Source organism: Strix uralensis, chromosome 3 (genome assembly GCF_047716275.1).
Source record: "Strix uralensis isolate ZFMK-TIS-50842 chromosome 3, bStrUra1, whole genome shotgun sequence".
In the NCBI taxonomy this organism is placed as follows: domain Eukaryota; kingdom Metazoa; phylum Chordata; class Aves; order Strigiformes; family Strigidae; genus Strix; species Strix uralensis.
In genome coordinates, this window is record NC_133974.1 from 112,709,694 (window position 1) to 112,733,713 (window position 24,020).

At 36.8% G+C, this 24,020-nt stretch overlaps 1 protein-coding gene across 30 annotated transcripts in view; it reads right to left on the reverse strand.

The window, feature by feature from the left end:
• Positions 1 to 24,020, reverse strand: part of NRXN1 (neurexin 1) — a 735,374-nt gene that overhangs the window by 96,722 nt on the left and 614,632 nt on the right. For 18 of the 30 annotated variants that reach the window (XM_074863962.1, XM_074863975.1, XM_074864002.1 and 15 more), the window contains 2 exons: positions 4,444 to 4,533; positions 2,683 to 3,002 (listed from right to left, as the gene is read on the reverse strand). In XM_074863962.1, the coding sequence (XP_074720063.1) occupies positions 2,683 to 3,002; positions 4,444 to 4,533 (410 nt within the window). The remainder of the gene's footprint in view (positions 1 to 2,682; positions 3,003 to 4,443; positions 4,534 to 24,020) is intronic. The other 12 variants (XM_074863985.1, XM_074863984.1, XM_074864003.1 and 9 more) reach the window with 1 other exon arrangement.

Sequence of the window (24,020 nt, forward strand, 5' to 3'; positions counted from 1 at the left end):
CTTTGGGATGTTATCAATCTCTTTAAATCAGATCACAGGCCTGATTGTAAACTGTGTTCCAGTGCAGTCCCTGAGTAATTAAGTCTATAGTTGTAATGACAATACAGATCCTACCAGGCAGGATGTTTAGACAGAGATGAAGTAAACCACTGTGTATTATTAATGGCAAGAAGGGCTCAGTTATACAGTCAGGATGCCATGTGCTGTAATGACATTAACACTGAATGCTTTCCTCACACATGTTGATTTCAGGCTCTTAGATACAGAGTTTCAGATGGGCTGGCATCAGGCAGACTAAGAGGTGAGAAGTTGATTGAAACCTTCACCCTCAGAACGTGCTTTGGCAAGGATGCTGCGCACCTCTGGATGCTCCTGGAGCCTGCCTGAAGCGTGCGATGGTGGGACATCAAAGAGCAAGTGCTCATGGCATTTGGGTGTAGCTGCTTCAGCCAGGAGGGGATGAGGGAATGGCACAGTTGCATTGAGGTCACTCTGCTCCAGTAGCAGTGAGGTGCTCTAAAAACATTGTGTAGATGCTCTGATAAAGTCAGTAAGGGACACACCTTATTTCAGGCACCACAGTCTAGAAACAGAAGATCTTTGGAAGATCATTTTGCCTAATTGTCTGTTTCCCCTCTTCAGAAAATATTACACCTCACCATAGTTGTTAGCTTAAGAAACTTTTTTCTTTTCCAAATATGCCATTGGAACACCTCAAAAAGAAAAATCTTAGTGGCTAAAACATCCAAACAAGTGTATAAATCATACCAGGGAATATTCCTGGAAACCGAGGCCAACTGACAAAGCAAACAGCAAACCCACACCAGCAAACTCCCATTGCCCACAGATCATGCAAGGTGCCAACTGGAATGGTCCCTGTGATGTTTGTCCTCCTATATTGTGCCTGGGAGTTACCTGAGACAGGGGCAGAAGCCAAAAACATGCTGGGAACTGTGAGAACAGTTTAACTTAGTTTAATTTTAATTTAGTAGCATTAAATTAGTCCAAATTCTTCCACGCTGTACGCATGTCCTGCACTTTTAGATGCAGATCTCCCCTGTGTAAATTTGATGAAGTCTTACATTTCATTGCTGCAAAACTGGGGATACTATTTAAAACAGAATTAATAACAAAATTTATTGGCTATCTAATAAAACCACCGTAGCTTACTAAAAGCATTATCAAAAGAACTGCAGCCTACGGTCTACAACATTTTGAAGGCAGCTGGTTCCATGCATCTGTAGTTGGGTTTTAGTTGCCCTTCCCCCGCCTTTTTTTTTCCTTTGGATTCTCATGTACTTTACATAAACAAGGAAAATGCATAAAACCCATGTTTGAAAATACGAAATGTTTTTTTAAAAGCTCACTTTTAACTTAAACGTTCTGCTTCAGCTTATAAAATGATAATTTTCACTTTTACTTCACTGTTGTTTTCAGTCCATAGTATAAAGTCCACAAAAATACTACAGACAGAAAAGCTGAAGCGTCGAGTTTGATGCCCCGATCAAATTCAAACTGTGAGTTGAGGTTTTACACAGAAAACAGGCAACTTGACCTCAGCCTCCCAGTCTAATCAGTATGTTCTCCTCCATTCTTGAGAAAATTAACCTCATTCATCACGTCATGCTCCTGTTCCTCCCTACGGCTGATGATGCTTTCTTTGCTCCCTGTCCTGCTTCTGGATCTCAGAGTGGCTGTCATGGCTTGATGGCACAGTGGGCACACAAGCCAGCATACGAACCAAGTGAACATAGGAAAAACTTTTAGCAGTCTAGCTTTTTTTCTTTGGTTGGGTTTTTTTTTGTTTGTTTGTTTGCTTGGGTTTTTTTAAGACAGAATAAATAGAAAATAATCTTCACTGCCACAGAAACGTCCTGGTAAGTTTTAGGTTTTTAAAGCACAAAGTCTGAATGTTGTTACTCTGGGTATCCACAAGATGAAGGTACTTAATTCACTCACCTGTTTTTCCCCCCTCCTTTTCCTGATAATTAAATTCCCCCACATATTATACAGAGATCCTGACAACACCTGAAAGCTACTAAATATATCACTAAATTCATGAGATGCAAATAACCTCAACAAACAGTAAACAAGAGCCTCTGACTTGGAGCCTGAGTCTCCCAGGGTGCAGAGTGTTCTTAATTCCCTCTGCTGCCACTGCCTCTTATGAGGAATCTTGCCCGAGAAGATGATCAATTGTGGGATTAGAGAAAGTGCTAATTCCCTCTTTTTCAGCCTCTTCCAACTTTTTGGCTTCACCCCTCCTTCCTCTTCCCTCTTCAGACTGGGTCTCTTTTCTCTATCTCACGGATAAAGTCACCACTTCATTTCATTATCTCTAATTCCCACACTGAAAATAATCGATATAAGCCATCAAAGGAAGAAAGAGTATTTAAAAATATGCATCACTATGAAGATGGATGACAGGGCAGTAAAACTCAGTACAAGAAAAATCTCAGCTGGTAAATTTGCCTTATTTAGAAGAACAGCAAAGTCCTTACTTTCCCTCTAAATGCTGATCAACAGCACATCCATAAGCCATGTACGGTACAGAACTTTTATCTATAATTCATGCATTTTTTTCAACAGGAACAATGTCATGTGCAGAGTGAAGCCTGCAGACATAGGAAGCCACACTCACAGACGGGAAAATATTTGCAAAAGGCAAGGAAGCCAACTAACCTGACCAATAGGTTCTTTTGTCGGGGTCTTTCCTCTTCTAGCAGTGCTCGTGGCCAAAGTGGTGGTTGTTTCCATGACTGACGTGGACATCTCAGACTGCATCGCTGTGGCTGTGGACTCGGTTGTCATAGAGGAAGGCACTTCACCAACAAGTCTCACATTTCCTTCTATCACGATGTTGGCATCATTTTCTGCTGCCATATTCAGAACTTTCAAGCCATTGTAGTAAAGACCAGAGAGCTGGCCTTGGAAAGGGTGGCCACGTTCCTTGCCTCCAATTTTTATGGTTGCTTGGCTATTGAAGATTGTGAGCTGACGCCCTGTGAAGATAATATTATATACATGCAAAAATGTTGACTGTGAACACTATACTCTACACAAGTGATAACAGATTGTCATGGGGTGAATAATGAGAGCAATAAACTATAAGAAAAGGATTTGACTCATAATTCATTGCTTTTTAATGAGGTGTCCATGAAATGCATAAATTTTGAGAGCATTTACATTTTTCTTAATTTACGACGTTTTGGGATTTTATATTTTTTTTTGCTAAAAGGCCAATCAAATATATTTGCAAATGTGTTTAGCACTACAAATGATACCCCTCTCCCTTTTACCTGAAAGCAGTGTTAAGCTTTTTTGGTGTGTGTCAAGAATGCCAGGTTTCTAATTCCTTAAGATTACTTTTTCTTCAAGTCTGCCAACATTTCAAAGTTTTTTCCACGCAATACAGCATAGGTCCTATAGCTTTAAGTATGCACATGTGAGTTTATGTATGTATAGACATATACAAATATGTATATACACACAGAGAGAGTTTATATATATGCCAACAAGTCACTAGGTCAAATGAATTTTAAAGAATATATGTTATGCGGTAATCTGTCATATCTCTATATAAGTGAATAAAATATTTACTTTTTAATTAAATGTTTCCTTTTTATATTTAAATGTTTATTTTCCTTCAACATACACTCTGAAAAGAAACACATGGTTCACAATGAGTATCTCAGAGGCAGATTCAAAAATAGATGTCTGATTGGCTTTCAGCAAGGCTATCAATTCAAATAGAAGATTTTAGATGTAAAAGCGGCTTCAGAAATGATACACATACCAATGGAGAAATCATGGCACATTTCCATTAAACAGAGAAATCCTCAGCAACAGTACCACTCTTAGTAAATAGAATAGTCACTTTAGCAGATTGGTTTCTGCTCACAAAAAGCATGCACACAACTTTAAGTTCTGTTTTAATGAGTGTTTGTTCCAAAATCCCCTTAGAAGGTTGCAAACGTTAAAGGGACTTCATTTTGATTGGCAATTCATATTGCCCACTATTTAAGATACCTACAGTTTAAACAAATTTTTTTTTCAGGACCATAATGAAGATATCATAACTACATATATTTTTAGTTAATAATTTAGATGCTGGAACATGTAATATAATCTATGAATGATTTATAATTTTTGGTTAATGTTTGCTATGAGTACCTTCATAGATTGAGTTAGTGGATTATATTTAACAGTCCCTTTAACCTTAAGTTAACAGGGTAAGATTATTAAACAGCTGGTACTTCTAGAAATGTATAGAAATTATTATACAAGGTATGCAAATATTACTCTATATTTTACTTTTTAAAATTTGTTTTTAATTTAGTTTTACTGAAATTTATTTTTTATGTTTATTAGTGTTACAATGAAGTACTACTTGGTTATGTTCAAATTATTTTTTTATTTGAAGTTTTAATCAATGTTTTTTACCTTTGTCGAGTAGCCATTCATCAACTACTCGACCAAGTCGATATGGAATTCGCTGTCTAGCAATCGCCAGGCGCTCGTTATCATTGTTTCCTTTAAAGTTTAAAGAGACATTTCATTGGTTAAAATCTGTAAGGTCAAAGGTTAAAAGTTAATACTTAAAGCTTGAGCTATACAGTTGCCACATGATTTTTTGAAATTTGGAATTTTAAAAAGTGCTACCTAGAACATTTCATGGTTCAGACTTTTCATTCATTCATTTATTTTATTTTAGCAAACAAAATTATTCCTATGTTAATTGAAAATTAGAAATCTGCATTTGAGCTAGGTTATTAAACTTATGTTATAGACAGACCCAAAAAACAAATTTAAACATCATCGAATGGCTTTACAAAAAATGATCATTGACCTCAGGGTTTTGTCTTTTTTGATGTTTCTTATTAACTAGTTAAACATGTTCAGGTGAAACAGGTTTAAGTTTTCAAAAGACATCCAACCTCTCACTCCAGGTTAATCATTTAAAGAAGAACACCACATCTCTTAATCACCATCTAAGGCACACTTACGTCTGCTGTCTAGTAATAGACCTGCTGTAACTTATTTCCTAATAAGAAAAAATACATTCTTCTTCGCTTCATTTAAATAAATTCCAGATATTCAAATATATGGTACAGAACAGACCAGGGTATTCACCATTTGTACATTCTCATAGCACACGTTGACAATGTCTTGAAGGAACACCAAGGCTTTGACAAAAGTGACTTGCTGAAAGGTAGCCTGGTTCTGAAACGTGGAAGTGCTTTAAAATTTAGCGAGAGATCATCTGTAGTGGGGTTTCATAAATTAAGAACTAACCAGAACTCAGCAATGCAATACAAACACTTGTCATATTTGAAAACCGTATCTATTCTCAGACTGTGCAGAGATCTTTGATGTCTTTAAATAAAACAATGAGGTAAAATAAGGCTGGTACAGTCAGAAAAATATCAAACAAGGAATAATTTATTTCTGATTGTAGCTTTTTGTGTTTGAATGATATAGGTGTGATCCCTCAGAAAACCACGTCTTCTACTTAAAACTTTCCTTAGGAGAACGGTAAACTTAAATATTTCCTTCAATGTACAGGTTTTTGGTTGCAGTAGTATTTTAGACCAACAATACCTTTTTCTTCCATTGTAATGGTTCATATTATTAAAGAACCTGAGAGATAATAAGAGTCAGATGAGTAAAAGCAGTCATTCCTAATTCAGGTTCGAATTCAAAGACAACCTTACTAGCTCAAATGTGCATACTGTCTTTGACTTCAAAACCCACCAACGAACCAATGAACATATCTGCAGTGGAAATGTAAGTACAGGATGCAGTAGCCCACATAGTGCTTAGAAATACATTTTCTTGAGCTAGAAAGACCTTACTGCTAGTTATCAACCAAAGTATTATCCAAATTCAGAAAACCAATGTTCTAGTTTGTCAGACAATCATCCCCACTATCAGCATCACAAGACATAACAGGCTTGCAGGGAAGAATCAGTACCATAGTCTCCAGAAATAGCAAAGAGCAACAGCTGCTGTGCCAAAAACCATGGTGGTTTTATGCAGATACTTACTTAGCAGTGACATGAACTGCTACTTTTCATGTTCCATGTCTCCCTCATTTTGTTTAACATGGACATAGTTCACTATGCCAGAAGCTGATCTATTTTCTTTTGAGAGGATGTAGTTTTCCTGTTCACTTTCCAATACAGAATCACAGAATGGTTTGGTTTGGAAGGGACATTTGAAGATCATCTAACCCAACTCCCCTGCCACGGGCAAGGACATCTCTCACTGGATCAGGTTGCTCAAAGGCCATTCAACCTGACCTTGATCCACAACTTCTTTGGGCAACCATAGAAGTTGGTTCCACAACTTCTCTGGACAAATATGCTATGTGAACTTCTATATGGATGTCAATATTAAAAATTGCATGGGTGTATATATAAAAATATATACCTTTTTTTTCATACATTTTGCTCTATTCTCAACTCTCAGAAACATTCTCTGTAAAACAGTATTTTACTGAAACTTTCCCTTTTCTGCCTTTCCAAGAAAGTGAAAATTTAGAATAAAAGGCTTCGGAACACAACTCTTGTGATGTGAGAATACAGAATGTCTTAAAAAAATTTTCCTTTTATGATCTTTAAAATTACTGCTCCGCATCCTGGGCTCCTTCACTTACAACAAGCTTCCTGTGACTAAATGGAAATTTGAGAAGTACAGGAAAAACATGAGAAATGTCATGTGACCAACATGGAAACAAAGATAAGTAGTGTAATTCTCCATGTTTCTGTTCTGGATTTGTATCATAAACTAAAAATATATATATATATGCGCCAGTGAGTTAATAATTTATGTTTCCTGACAGACAGTTACTTTTAACACTTATATTTAGCTTTTCAATAAGATGTTTCTATAGTTTTTATTGAGGCATTATCAGTTAATTCACTAAGCGACAGAACGTCCTATCTCCAAAAGGTTTCCTTAACCTAAGACAAATGAATCGTGAAATTTTGTTGCTGTTGGGTATGGGGTTTTTTGTTACCTATATTTAAAAAAAACCACAAAAAACCAAAAAAACAAACAGGGGAGTGAGCTGGATTCTTCTATGTCATTTGTAAGAAAAGGCCAAATTTTTCAGAGGAGATTTGCAGGCATAAAGAATCTATTAACGCAATGGAAATAAAAGTCTCATGGATATAAATCATCATTCACTCATCAGATTCACCCACTGTTACTCACTGGATGCCCTTCATGAACAAATGCTCCCTAGACCTCAGAAGAACCATACAGTCACGTCAAAATGAAACAGTGTTCACAACTGCATATGTTTGGAAGGCATTAATGTCTATGTTGTTTATTCAACCAGTGGGTGCAAATTTGGTAGAAGTGCATTTGGTAGAAGGACCCTCTGCAGCCACCACTCTGGATCCCTAACACCATGGGATCTCTCTACTGTAGTTCCATTACTAACACAGGATTTATCTCAGACAAGGTTTATTGCTGCCTCCACTTTCACTGCTTGGCAGCTGCTCCAGGACATTTCTATGGTAAGCGCGGAAACTCCTCTGTGAATTAACAGCATAAATTAAGTCTTGGCTGGCTTATACATTTCTTTGAATTATTCAATTAAAAAATCCATGCAGTATGTACATTTTTTGATAATATTGCACCCTCTTATAATGTGATTCTATCTATAAATTATGTTTTATACTAACTGCAGCAGTCTTGCACCACTGGGAGAAAACACTGGGAGAAAAGCAAGGAAATAACCATTTGATTTGTAAAGGTCACACAAAAAAATAATAGCTGATTACATTAGCCCATCCCTCATCAGAGATAAAGCACATTGTGAAATGCATCTCAATTTGACACTATTGCATTAGCTTAAATTCTTCTAGTATATAATATAAACGGAAGGGCTAGGGGGAAATGGCGTGGAACTTATCCAGATTTAGTTTCAAGAACACACAGGTTTAGCAATGATGAAATTATTAGACACATATGTAACTTAACAACTACATTTAAAAAAAAAAAATATGTAGCACTGAAAATAACAGAAGTGACATCAAAAGCAACAAACATCCTATTGTTGCGTCGTGAAAAACATACACCTTTTCAATAACTGCTTCTTCCCAAACAGCTGGTTTGGGTCATACACTCAGCTACAACAAATCTGGATAGCCCCACTGAATTCAGTAAATCTGTGTGCATTTACTTCATCTGGTAATCTCATCCCCAGCAGGGAAAACATAAATACCACATATTGTTTTTCTCAGGGGTATTCAGTGCACATTTTTCATGCTTACTTTATTTATGCTTGTTTTTACCAATATGGTGGTGAACCACAAAGAACTTCTTCAGTAAAAATCACTTCCAAGAAGGTTAATAAATATTTTCATACTCTAAATAAACTTGTGGCTTTGAGATTTTATTTCTGTTACCCATCTGAAAGATTAAGTGCTGTGGCAGGCATGCTTTTCAACCATAATTCATAAAAAACAACTGATATGCCTAAACTTTAATTGTAGACAGCTATGTCACTATCTAGCATGACTCCTCCTGTTTATATGGCCAAGATTTCTTTGATTAAAAAAGCTGGGTAGAAATGATTCACTCAGGATGTGCACTGTGACATTGTCTAACCTGATTGAATTCTAGATGGCTTCATTCTTCTGCCAAATAGATAATATTTTGTCACAACACAGTGTTAATTCTGCACGGACAGAAAGACTTCAAGGGAATAACAATAATTCCAAAGAATCAAGGTAAGCAGAGAGGAGCAGCAAAGGTCAAATCTTTGAGTCAGAGCTAAATCTTGTGGCAAGATTGAGAAGAAGCAGTCCAAAAAAACTTTAATCATACCTTTATATCTATAGGTCAGCTGGGACAAACCAACTATGTGAACTTCACTAATATGTATTTTATCCCTCCTGATTTATTATATTGTCAGTGCTGGAGTGTAATTCTATTTTGTTCTCTGAAATAAAGGTGTCAGTTATTGATGTGAAATAGCAGCATCCTTGAAAGAGAATAAGTAAGAAGGTTGAAAATCGAGAGCCTGTGAAGAACAACCTAGACTAGAGAATATTTTCTTTGAAACAAACCCTTTAACAGAATACAAATTCACCTTGTTAGTCTCAGTGATCTGCTAGGGAAATAAATAACAAAGTGATGAAAACAAGGTCTATCTCCATTTATAAACCACCCCTCTCTTGCTAGTTTCGCTCATCATGATCTCGACACTGCTGTTTCTGAATCATGACTCCCCTGATATCTGCAAGAGGAAGGCAGAGACCCATATCATTCCTCCAGATGCAGTTAGGGATGAAACCTGACTGAAGTATCAACTGCACAGCCTGGAAGGAAGCCACAGCAGCTCTGTGGTACAGGGGCAAACTGTCCACATAGTGTCTCACGAGGCCAGGCTAGGAAATCTCAGTAATGGCACATACTAAAGTTCTCTTAAATCATCTATTACTGTTACCATGCACACACACTTGTGTATACAAGTATATATTAATGTTGGAATAAACTGGAGAAGCAAAGACTGTGGTCTAAAATTTATACAACAGATGATATTGCACATGCAGATTGCCTGTTCCCAGCAAAAGAGGGAGTGATATTTTAAGTGTCATCAATTTCAAGCACAAACTTCTACATGACTTGCACGTAGTTTTGTCATGCTGATGTTTACACTGGCTCCATGTCTTGGCCATAGGTGGATGCTTTCCGTGTCATCACAGTCACAGTGTAAATTGATATTAACAATACAATAGATTCAGACTGTAATGTGTTTCAAATAGCCAATATACAGACATTCTCTAAAGCTATATTAAGATTCAAATTTAAATAGTCTTTAACTGTCATCTAAGAAATGCAGTGGCTTTATCTGCATTGCTCTGTTTGACTGAAGGCCCCTTTAGAGAGGTCACTCAGGCTGCAGACCCAGAGAATGTTCCCAGACTTTCCTTGCACAGTGAGTAGGGTGTGCTAGGGCATAACCTTACTTCATCTGCCACTGTAGGCCTCTAGAAAGTCTTGCTCCCAGAAAACTTAGCTCCTAAATGCTCTGCAGCACATTTCATCATCTGATCCTGCCTGTTGCCTTCATAAACAGCCGTAGTATTACCCACAAGCATCTTGTCCTCAGCAGCCATCAGTAAGCTCACCTTTATGCCTGCAAACACAAGATCACCTTTTCCATCACAATACCCTGGGTACAGGATGTACAGTCATGAGACTGATGGGGCAGAGGACAAGAGGTCCAGGTCCACCCCAGCAAATCATTGTGTTTGTGGGGGACACTGACATTGCTCTGACCTATATTTTTGCTGAGGGCTTACAGACTCGGCTATTGGTGTTTGATCCAGAAATCAGTTCTGGATGGATCAGATGAAGCTCTGTGTGTTTTTCTGTTGCTAAAATATGCCAATTCTACCTGTTACAATGTGTAGGATGATGAGTTGGGAGAGATGGAAGAGGATACAGTGGTCAGCCTTGAAGACTATTGTACAAGGAGTTACATATCCAGAAGGCTGATTTCGGTCTTCTCCAGTGTTCAAAGGGAAAGTAGACACACACTTTTAGAGTGTGTATTTCTTCCCATTGGACATCTTGAACAAACATTACCATCAGCTTGGTGGGAAGACAAAAGTGCAAAGAAACTCTAAAGTTAGAGAAAGAACCTGTAGCAAATAAGTAAGAGTGCAGCTCTACAATGCCTTACTTCATTCCAGAAGAGCTACCTATAAAAAAAGAAACCACCATGAGGTATGACTTCTCCAAACTTTAAAGTGTCAAACCTGGCAAGTTCATATTAATGACCATAATATGCCCTTTTCACCCTACAGGGACTCTGAAATTTCTTATAATGAATATTAAGTATCCCAAGAGAATATTCTGCTTGCAGGATGATTGATGGCAGTCTTCATAGCAGAGTAAAATCCCTCATCGGTGGCTTATAACACTGCTAAACACAAAGCAAAATGTAGATTGCCTTGAAGAAGAATCCAATTACCAGATTTATTGAAAGATGTATGTGTAAGTTCATTCCCATTCCACTGATAATACAGACTGTACCAAAACATCTTATGTTCACCTGTAAGCTCCTTGTTTCATGCTTGCATATTAAACAAACTAAATCATATTTTTACAGCTTTCTACAGGATAAAACTGAGAACTCTCATTAACCTCTCAGGGAGATCTGAACCTTCACTTCAAATCAACTACCTTCCGCCCTGTTTTGTTTTGATTATTTTTCACTGGATTAATTACTAATTAAATGAAGAGTGTGCTCTTCCTGACTCTCACTTCCTCACTCTAATGCAGTATCTGTCTCAGTTTGTGCAGTGTTGGATTGCTTACTTTGAGAGATTGGTGTATTATATCAAAAGCAAGCAAGAGAAGATGAAAAGCAACAAGGAGATAACAAAACATAGGACTTGTCTGATAAATTAAAGGTCATATTTTGTTACCAGGAGTTTTAATGTACTGCCTGTGCAGCATTTAAGGAGCTAATATCATAAGGCTGCTGCTAAAATAAGCAGGAAAAATGATAGAATCATTAAAGAAGAAGATTAAAGTGTAAAAAATGAATTGTTGTAAGTACAGTACCATGCCCCACATCACCCCAAGAGTGACATTTTGCAGTTCGCCAAGGTAAAGGACTCTGAACTGTTTCTAAATCATAATGTCACAGCATATAAGGTTACTTGTCCTATAGAAATTTAACCAGAAGTTGACTGTAAGCAGTTTCTTATTCAATAGGTTTTCAACAGCTGGAAAATGAAAAATATTTCAACCCTACTATATCTAAAATTAGCTAGGTCTGAGATAGCAGCTACTGAATGTGTTCTTCCGACTTTTGCCCAGGTAGCAATCTGGATGATCTTCATTTCATGTTAGCAAAGAGCTGCTATATAGAATGTCTCTTGACAGAAATAATACTCACATTATATAAATGAACAATGGCAAATGGAAAACACTGTGCTCAGCTCTTATTTTAGATTTCTATTGGCCTGTATCCCCATGAGTATCCAGTACTCAGGTAGAAGCCATCAATAAAAAAAGTCTTATTAACTACGTGCAAGCCTCCTAATTAACTTTAATCACACTGCAAGTTCCAAGGACAGAATAGGACAAACTGTCAAAAGGTCATTGCTCATCTCATTGCATTTTATTGTAGTCAGTGAAAGGCTTTGGGAAATTCTATTTATTTTTTCCATATATTATTTCTGGACCATTTGCAGCATGAAAACTTATCTGAAACAATTTAAAAAAAAAAAAAAAATCTTCCAGAGTTAAATTCTGCTCTTGGTTATGGGGTTTATATGAGAAAATAGAGTTTAGCCTTCAGTTGTGATCACCAAAGCTACTGCAATTGAGCAGCTCTAGCAGACTGTTCAGAGGCAATGCAGGGTGCAGTGAGGATAATTTCATGCTTGTTACATGACCAGAGACATAAAAAATGTAAGAAATCCAAGGCAATCAGAATCAACCCTCATCAACAGCACACAAACTAACTTGACTTCAACTGCAAATATTAAAAACGTGGATTTCATGTTCTTTCAAAAAGCATGAAAATGCTAGGTTTAACCACCACTACGCCCCAAAGCCCTGGACCATGCAGGTGCTTTGTCACTCACTTCATCTGCTGAGGCTGCCTCAGCTTGTTCTCCTAGGGATATGCATGATTACACATAAGCCAATGGAAACAACAAAAGTGAGGTCATTATTTGGACAAGCCTTTGCCAAGCAGAAGAACCAAATGCACCCATACGGATAGAAAATGGCATTTAAGAGATAAAAATCTGTTCTGTGTCAGCAGTGCTGCCAAAAAAGTAGCCCTTGGCCAAAGCAAGCTCCAGACTTTCAGTTCTGTCTAAAAGTGGCATTTCAGTTTGTGTATTTATGCCTTGCAGACATTTTACTATAAAAGAATAATCTATTTCAAATGGAAAGGTTTAAACTTGTACATATAGGGGTTTTCTTAACGCTTTTGGCAAGACATAGAAACAGAAACTGTAAATAATAGAAACAGATGCTCACTGAGATAAAAGTAGAGGAGTGCTTTAGGACTGCAGAACTATAATGAGCAGTCCACCACGCAATACCATAATGGCCGTGCGTAGACTTCTAGCAGTGATTTAGTTTTATCTGTTAAAAGGTGGAATAATCTGATTCCTTAATTATACGTAAAAAAACACTAATATTTTCCATTCAAATTAATCTGTGATATGTAGGATGTCACTATAACTTTTTATGAAATACAGATTTTTTAAAAAAAAATCTGAAGTGTTTCCAATTAGCTAAGTATTTTCCCCTTGTGATTGTTTCACCTCAGTTTTTTTGTGTAGTCTAACTGAGAATTATTGTGAAACATTTTATTTTGCTTTAAGATTCTGATTTTGAAGAAAATTGAAAACTGCATTACTCAAATGCTCTAGATTTTTATGTCCAAAACTCTTCTATAGTTTCCTTCTTTTGTGATTTAGGAAATTCTCAAGGGAGGGAAAGATGGTTGACATAACATTTTTATCACTTTCCTGAAATCTGTGCTTCATGACTTTTTGTATTCTCCATCTAAAAATGGAAGAAAGACCCACTGCTGATTAAAGCACCTGTGAGGGGGGATAGGCATGAGAAAGGCTGTCGGTGTTGTCACCAACCATTCCTATGGAATGTCTATTGCAGTGCACCCTATTCTGCAAAAGCTCTTAAAGACACACTGAACATCAACCCCCAAAGCAATTATCGAGTCCCTTGCTAAATGATGGCTGGAAAAGGCCTTTGAAGCTACAGATCTCTTGGATGTTTTCACATGACAGCCTGTGTCAAGGCAGCCCTGGGCAACTAGAAGAGAAAGCCACCAACTCCAATGCCAAATCTAACACATATGGATCTGACCTGCACCAGCTAAATCAAGATATCCCAATTCTTTAAGTTCTTGCCCAGAACACACTTTCATATGAGGAGCTATTCTGTTTTAAAGTTAACAAGGACACATTTTAGATGGACAATGCAAAGCTGGCAGCTAAGTTTCATGTAGGTCTAAATTTATTGGCTTGATTTTCAGAGTTAATCTGAGTTGAAACACCAGAATGAAAAAAAAATCAATATTGAACTATTTAGGCATATATGAATTTGCAAGGAAATATGTAATCACTAGCCAACTGTCAATATGTTTAATTTTTCATTTTCCTTTACAAAAATCCATTTGCTGGTGCAATATCCAAAAAGTAGACTTGACTTCTACACTGAAACACTTATGAAATGTTAAATGGGGAAAAGAACAACTTTTGAAAGGAAATAGCTCAGCTAGCACAATTTACACATCCATTTTTTTCAGAAAACTACTTGACCTTTTAAAAACATACTGAAACCCTATGTTGAAGAAATTAGATAAGGGTATCATCCTTCCAGCTTTATGAATTCTAGTAGCTTCTTTAACACGAAGCACTAATGCATTATTAAAATATAATGCAATACGCTATTTAAATTATTCTTATTTTTAAATGACAGTACTGAGTGATGAAATATTAAATAAACATCTAATTCTAAGCAGATAATACACTAACAGCTAAAACGTGCAGATGGCTTACTAATAAAATATTAATGCATTCCAGTTTAATAAGCGTATTTCAGGACAAAATTCAGAACTCTAATAATGAAGTACTACATCATTCCATCAATCCACTGTCCACCATCACCCATGAAAGGACTGTCATGGAATCAACAGATTTGATGGAAAGGGGAACGGCCTACCATCCTTGCTTTTATTCACATGTGCATGGATTTGCCACTGCTTCTAAAGTAGAACGCTAGAATTCATAAACAAACTTTCATGGCAAATCCAATTAAGATTAAAATATGTCTAACTGCCAGGATGGATTGTTACCATCAATAAAGCACAAATTTAAACCATGTTTCTGACAAAGATTGGAGTAACATCCCATTTTGTTTTCTGCACAGAACACCCATGGTGCTCATGTCCACAGAGCAATGCCAGATAAGGAAAGTGTACAGACAGCAGATTATTTTTGACAGACTCTTGCAACATGGCTCATCTTTCCAGCTCTGCTGGAAAAGCTGTATGCAGGCTTACTCCATAAAATGCTCTTTAACTAAAGTCAGCTACTGGAAAAAATACATGTAACAAACTGTGAGATATCAGATAGAATGGCTAAGCAAGCAGCTAGCTAATAATCATTTTCCCAGCTACAAAGGATTTATAGATGTATAAACATACAAAGCTGAGAAAGATAAATGATATATTAGGATTGAGGTAATATTTTCAGTATTCTCTTTCTGCTCTTTTGCAAGCACATTCTCAGTTTAATGCAATAAGACTGACATGTTTAAGGCATTGTACAGCTGCTGTTCAGCACAGTAATGTTTCTGGTAATAGAAATTATACCTGAAAACATTCTTTTTTCTGGTCCAACTTAGTTAATTCCTGGGAAGGTATAGTTATATCTGCATTGCAAACACAATGCTACCATAGCATTGTTCTTATATTGACAATACACTTCTAAGATAGACGTAGGCATAATCTGATCTGCATATCACAGGATATGACTATTGACTCACTTGATCCTGTAGGCAGTCATAAAACTATTCTTTGGTTAATTCATAACCTGTAACAGGCTCAAACAGATCTTCCAGGAAAGTATCTTCTCCTAACGTGATGACACACAGTAGAGGAAAATCCATCACTAGTGAATTCTGAGGCTCACTGTTGAAATCACGTGCTCTATTTCTTGCATGAATTTCTTAGTTCCGGTTACAGCTTTCTAGGGACAGCTAAACAGCACTGCAAGCATCTAGTGTTTTCTCCCCCTGAAAGCACTTATACTGTAATCAAGTCACAGCATAATTTTCTTTTTGACACTATAAATTAGTTGAGATAACACCTTTTTTGGGTTCTTGTTACACGTGCACCTTTTCTCTTTTTCCCATAGAACCAGAGACCCCAGGTACACACTTTGATGCCTGTTCCAGAGCTGGTTTCAAAGTGCTGTAAAGGGTGGTAAAATCCTCCCCAATTCTTACATTTTAGCCTTTTGTGTCCACAAAGCAATTTCCATAAACTCCTTTGTCACAGCGTCATATGATGTTTCATATTCTCCAACTTGCTCCATAAGACCTCCACAAGTGGCTTCTCAGAATCACACATTTCCAGGACATTGTCTACATTGCCATAACCTTCACTCCTTCCTATTAGACCCATACCTTGGCATTTAGCACTGCTGCAGTGCTTTCTGCAACTTTCTTCAAATCCTCCTGGCTTCTTAAGCAATCATGTTCACACACCACATCTGCCCTGCCCTCACTATTATTTACCACTTCTTTTGTCCTCATAACAGTCACACATCATCAGCATTGACTTTATGCAGACTTCCAGGCAACTTATAAAAGTGTTAGACATTTTCATGCCCAGTACAGAACCCCACTGGACATGTTGCCAGTCAATGAATGTTCCTCACTTATAACCATTTTTTGCATGCAATATTGAGTTTATGAGCTCAAGCTGACTAATGAAAAAGTAACTATATTCACCACTCATCACTTTTATGAAGAGCATCCATCAGCTTTGGGACTGACAATGAGATGTGTGGCTGTGATATGCAGGCTCCCCAAAGTCACTGCAACAACTAACACATCAGTGCTGCACCTCTGTGGATGATAATTTGGCTCATAAAGGATGATTTATACACACAGGATACCTACGAGCACCAGAGAAGTTAAAAAAGGCAGAAGGAACCCTGAAACTGAGACTGAAACTTCTCTGTCCAAATCCTCCATGTGTACCTTGTCCTACCACAGCTTTTTGGAATTGATGGTGCAACCATAGCACTGTCTTCAGTCTGAGTTTGTATTTTAGTTCAGACAAAAACGCACATGAATTGCATGAGAGAGAACTACAGGACTAGGACCCTAAAGTGAGATGCTCAAGAATCCACTGGTTGAATATTGCTGTTAGGCAACTGCTGTGCTCTGAAAAATAAGACCATATTTTCAAAACTTAGCCCTATACCCAGCTACGGTTAAACTTTCAGTACCACTTGTTCTTTTGAAAAGTGCCTATTTTTTCTTCTCTCCCTCAAATTGCAACTGTAATTTTAAAATCTTAAACCAGTAGTCTATTAATGCCCACCAGTTCTGTAAAGCAGGAAAATCTGTCTTTATATATACTTAACCCTGACAATATTGTGTTTCAGTTTTTTTAATGTCCACTAAACTCGATGCTGCACCAGTAAGGCCATTTAACTCCTTAGAAATAGTCCACTGAGGAAAAGAAACCATCCACATCTCAATTAAACCAATTTATAAAAGCATAATTTCACTGCCTTTAATTCAGTTAACTTCTGCTTGTACGTAGTTGAAATCAGGATGTCATTCACAATGTTTTGTGCTTCTGATACAACAATGGATGTTCAATTTCTGCTTCAAATTTATTTGAAATGGTGTATACTACAGAATCTGACTCTTGTGAAGCTCATAAGGGCTCTAGGTTATATAAATCATACAAGCTTTTCAGTTTTTTCCTGACAGGTAGGATAGACTGCAAAAAAGACCCTCTGGTTTAGCTACAGCTTGCTAGGGTCAAGGTAGCTCTTTGAACACTCCTGGAACACTCTGAACTTACTTTTAAATGCATGATATAATACAGCAGTCCTGTAGAATTGGTTACAACCAAATTGTCATTCATCTCAAATCCAAAGTATTAAAGAAAAAGTTATTTTGAAAGTATGGACACTGCAGTTGCAAGATGTTTTCTTTTTTTTTTTTTTCTAACCAACAGGGCTTAAGACTGCAGAAAGCTAACCACACCGCAGAATGAAGAGATGGGTGTACAGCTTCTCTCCCATGTTCACATGGTACAACAGGGAGAAAAAGAATCTAAAGCATGTACATACTCATACATTCAAGACTGCACCGATTTGTGTCCTCCTGAATACCAGGTAATGCGGTTCAGTCTCTTGAAAATATATCTAGGACAGAGCAGGTTGCCATTTTCCCTGCTGCAGTATGAATTATAGTGACTGCTTCTGAATTAGTTAGTTTAATGGAAGTTCTTATCCTGAAGACATAAAGTACTATTCTGCAGTCACACCTCACAACACCAGTAAAATATATCTGGGGACACATGCACAAATGTGCCCCAAATAAAAAAAATACCTCATCTTCCAAGAGCACCTAAAACACAATAGCACTGCAGAGAAATTAATTTTGTTTTCCATATGATAGATTGTCTGGTTGGAAGGCTCAACACCGCATTGATTTGTTTTGTCCTGAGAAAGCCTCCCATTTCAGACTGACTTCACTGTTGCCCCAGAAGCTAATGGAAACAAACTGCACCGCAGAGGGAACACACGGCAGAAGTACACTAGTACACTATCGTAGCCTTCTCTTGCATGCTCTATCAGCCACCGGGAGCATTAATACCAGTCTTAGAGCAAACGCATGTGTATGCCCATCAAGTAAGGCATCTAAAGTGAAGGGCACAGTCACAGCCATACCAACTTCAGTGTTACACAAAAGTAGTTTTACTGAAGTCAGTGGAATTGGTTTGGCTTAGTGAGTGACACATTACATAAAGTCCTGTGTAATCTTGAATGAGACAGCTATGAACCTAGAGGCCAGGCTTAAAGGAAAGAGAAATAAAAGGAGTCTGGTGTTCAAAAGTTTGCATTGACAACATGGTCCTCCCACTGGGAAAGAAAAGAAAAATGACAAGTATCTTTTAAGACATTGATTCTATCACAGATATCAGCATTGTATTGTTAAGGAATCTACTGAGTAGTTAAAATTCCTTGGTAAAGAATCTGAGTGAATCGTTTTCTTTTTTAACCAACAACACATTAATCCTCCATTTTGAACTTACCCTGCTACACTGGATACGTTGTGATACTGCAGGTTACATGGAAATCATATGTCAAACCAAATAAAAGTGGGCAAAAGAATCCCTACATATTCGCAACATTTCATCTTTTGTGATCTGACTTTTACTGGGATTGTTAATAGATAATGGCCTTCCTGAAGAGGTGAATGGAACCAGCTGTGACAGATTTGCCATGTCTCATTCTGAGATCTGTTTTCACTCCCACTTTCTTCCTCTAACTTGAATCCCCACAGCTTGTGGTCTTCTTCAGAAATTCCATTTCCATATCACCCTATGACTAATTATGGTAATCAGGTACACGCACCATCCTTTGCCACAAGACCTAAAAAGAGCAGATATCTGCTTTTTTCAGTAGTTTAGAATACCTTTTTCTGAATCACTGCTCATTTAACATTTGCTTTCTCCTGCTAAACTAGATGCATTGTGCCACCTTGCCATATTTAACTAAAAGGTGTTATACATTCTGTGATCAAGTAATGACAACCGTGCCACACATTTTATCAAGATCTGAATTTAATTACAGGATCTATCAAGTCTAAGAAGGGATAAGCCTTTGTATTTCACCAGGATATCCAAGATGAAAAATAAAGGAAAAAAGAAAATCTGTCTGCAGAGTTAGAGAAGCATTATTATATAGCATTATCTGACAGAAAAACCTGATAAGCTGTCAAATTAAAAAGCTGATTTGGGAAACTTTACTGAAACCACTTTTTGAAAAGAGACTTACTGTAGTGTCTTGTTTGGGTATCACCTAGGCTCTTTATTTAAAGATGACAGCAGGACAGAACAATTTTATAATCTCTCAAAGGGCAGCAGTGCTTTTTAAAAAAAATATTTCATTGACTTTGGATAAGCTGTAACAGAAGTTCACCCAAAGAGAATGGGAAAATAAATCACCATTTTTAACATCAATCTTTCACATGAACAGTAAAATTATACTGAAAGTCAGACCTAGATACATACTGAAAAATGCATTTAATCATAACCAAAGGGTAGTCAGAGCTGTATGAATCAGAAAATGATGCAAGAAACCAGTTGTGCAATTACATGTTGGCAAAGGTAAGGTAGCATGCTGGCCTAGTTACATCCATCACTTAACTGCTGGTTTGTGGCTCAGTAACTAAGATTAATTTTTAATCTATTTTGATTCCTGCTAAATTAGTTTCTTGCATCTTACTATACTCTAGAGAACTTGCTGAAGTGAGTTTCACAGATTTCCTTGCCTTATTTTTAATTCTCTATGCTGTTATTTTACACTGATATAATACCTTCTTTTATTCCTATTATAGCTGAACATAATTGTATGAATACTGGTAAATATCAGCTTCCTATAATACTCCCTGAAGATTTTGTCCAGTTGAAACAAACAATAACCAATGCTATTTTAGCTTTGCTTTGGATAAATAATGAAAACAGCACAGAGAAGTTAATTGTAGGAAACATGTTTTGATTGAGTGATCATAAGTTGACTCAACTTAATACAAGGACAACTAAAAATAAGTCTGTAAATCAGATTGTGGATTTCAAAAGAACAAAATTTGATAAAGTGAATGAAACCAGTTTGTGTAATCAGTCTGAGGGGCTGGACTCAGCCAGGAAGGACACTTAGAAATTCTTTAAGGTAAAGTATAAAAAAAACCCCAACCCATATAACCATATAGATATATATTTGGACTTATACCTACAAGGTTAAAAAAATGCAAGGGGAGACCTACTAGGCTGAATAACACTATCACAGACTATATTATAGGAGGTTAAAATCCAAACCTGCTCAGCAAAGAAAGCAGGGACATTCAGAATTAGAAACGAAAAAAATTATACAAGTAAAGTTGCCAAAACTCAAGGTCAAAGGGCCTTTCAAAGAAAGTAAAATAGATTTAAAAGCCAGAGGTTTTTAAGCACTATAAACAAAAAGAGATCACAGAAAGAAGGAGAGTCGCTTTGTAGTAAAGCAGATGGTGATCCAAGGGAGCAGATTGGATTGACTAACAGGAATGTGTCTGTGAAAATGTGGATCTCCACAGCTCAGAAGAAAGCAACATACATATTCTTAATGAACTTGTGGGGTCAGAAGTCAAGGAAGATGATCTCTATCCCAGAACTTAAAAATAACAAGCCAGGAGTTTTTAGATACAGCTATCCAACGGGGCATGCTACTTCTTGTATTAAAGAACAGAAATTAGCAGTATAGTAATTGTATTACAGAACAGTAATAGCTTTATACGAGAGGGGTAACAAAGCCATCCAGTAAAACTATTTAATCTGACTTTAGCCATACATGGTGCTTTAAAACAAATTTGAAAGGAAAGAATTAAAGACAATGAAGTGATTGGAAAATAAGATAAAATGCAAAACTTTACCAAATCATGTTAGACTAAATAGATGTGTTTGATAAGTTAACTGATTTTCTAGATGAAGGAAATTAAGTATATCTAATTTATCTGGACTTCAGTGAAGCATTTGATATGATGCCATGTAGCAAATCATTGATTAACTGTGGAAAACATAGGGAAGTATAAAAATTGTACAGTAAAGAGCTGAATAAAAAAAGACAACAAGGGATAGCATTGAACAAGGAATTTTTCATCTCCTCCTTCCTCTCTCCTTGCTCTCATGTAGAGACCACAGCCTGATATCCTCCTTCTGTATCTATTGACAGGCTTCTGAATACAGGGGCTGCTTGTTTTAGGTCACACTCGAGGTGCCCATCTTCTCAGGATGGAAGCCCCTTCCAGGAAGTAGCTAGTGCATTGGAGTCTTCTTCTCCCTAATACTTCCACTTTGTTAAGGTGTTATCTTCAACTTCTTGGTGAATCATTCACAGAGGTGATAAACAGTCATTACTTGAGCATTCAGACATGCCAATGTGTCAACTATACCATATTCCGGCCCTCGTTGTTCCCCACTATATTACCTATATTTGAAAACTAAAAATCCTCAAGAGATAGTAGATCAGTCAGCCCTATAAAAGTTCTCCAAATATTTTGTAGAGTTGATGCCATCTAGTTGAATGGCTGGAAGATTTATGTGTGCTTAAGCCAAGCAAGTATAATAAACTAAATGCCAAGTTCTACATAAAGTTAACAAGATGAATATCATGGTGAATTCTGAAACTGCATTAGACTATGCCATAGGAACTACTGCTGAGGCCATGGCAGGTACCTAAGGAAAACTGGTGTCTTCCCACAGGAAAACTACCAGGGTGGTACTCCCAAGAAAGTACCTGAGATGAGTTCCAGACCAATCTTTGGTACTTTCTTCACTGATCTTACTATAAAATGTTGACCACACAGTGAAATCTGCAGATGACATAAAATTAGACATACTGGTAACTGAAGAGGCTGCAGATACCACTCAAGAGGAACTGAGCCCTTCTGAGTTAACAGAAGTAACACTAAAGTTTATACTACAAAGTGCAGGTCACAAACTTAAGATACAGGACCAGTCACATCATTTTTTGTGATAAAGAAGGATATTACGAGAGAGAATTCATGAGGAAAGATTTTCAGCGAGTATACTAGTCAGCTGCAGAATGATATTGAGCCATCCAGTTTTGCGGTATGAAAAGGGAAAATAAGATCTTCGAATGCATCAGTGGAAATGACTTTCAGCATTAATGTCTTTATATGCCTTTACATGAGGTCCTAGTGTTCTCACTATGGTCCATTTCCAGACACATGTGCTTTTGAAAAAATGAATTCAAAATTAAAAAGCATCAAAAGAAAGACATACAAGAACAAAGTGGGATGAACTGGAAAGTGTTTGGACTGGAAATGGAAAGAAAATTTCTAAGCACAGGAGTTTTCTCCTAAGTTACCCTTCCAAGAGAAGCAATTTATGTGAAGAAGCAGACTTGACCCAGTACATTTTTCTTTCTCATTTCTTAAGCTCTTCTATCACTAACATAGCTTTTAAATACACATGGGGAAAAAAAGAAATGGGAATGCAGAAAAAAACAACCCCAAACCACTAGTCCTTTAGAGGGAATTTAAATACACTTCTATTAGTATTTTCTTTAGCATTCTAACCATTCTCAGAACTTACTTGTTTTTTGACTGCTAATGAAATAATCCATGAGTTGTCTACAGCATTAAATCTTTGTCTTGAACCAGTGCAATTAATTCAAAGTATTTTCTTTAAAAATTCAAATGATGTCACCTGTGTGCATTATCTTTCATATATCAACTTCTCTTTTACTGTCATGATGCCCATCCAACAAAGTGAGTTGATTTTTTAACTTTGGGACATGAATGAAAAATGCTTTGATCAATTAAAGTGTTGTTTAAGCTAACGAAGATTTTACAAAATCACTCACTCTAGAAAAATGCAAATAAATTGCATAAAACCCTAAGTTTTTCATTTTTAAATTTTAGAAATGTAAAAATTTGGGGATTTCAAGTGCTTGTGTTTTAAAATATCTTTTTGTTGGTTTAAATACCTTTCATCATTTTTTCATTTTGTTTTTTCATTGCCTATCAAAGGAAGCATATACTGGTTTTTTAATTCTTCATTCACTAGTCTTTGTCTTCACTAGTGATCTTATAATCTTCTCTAGTACAGCCAGTAAGTATGATTTCTAAGTTTTCTTTAAAAAAAAAAATTAAAAATCAATGTTAATGAATATATAACAATGTTTAAGTGATCATACTTCCATTGAATATCAATGAACTTACTCCGTTGATTTTCATTAGGTGGGAATCTGTACGTCTCTTCTCCCTAAGCCAGAGTCTGATCCATGACAGAACTCTGCCTTTACCACCAGGGTAGTATAATTTCTTCCTCAATATTTTCACATATGGAACTTTGTCAAAGACTTCGTGTAAATCAAAAAAAAAAAAAGTATGTTAACTCATTCATATTTATGCCCCATCATCTCCTACCAAACCAGAGTAGGTTTAACTATAAGCGTTACCAGCAGACATTCCCAGACAGAGACCTCAGCACAAACAGAACGCCAGGGAGATGTGACTCCATGGACACATGAAAGGCTATAAAGAACATTGACGAGTTTTGCTTTCCAAATCTGGGAGGATGAGACATTACTTGGTAACCAAGGAACTACTGACTTAGCTTGTATTTCTCCCTTTCTCCTCTTAATGGACTAATTATTTTAGACCCACATCTATAGCCTGATTTT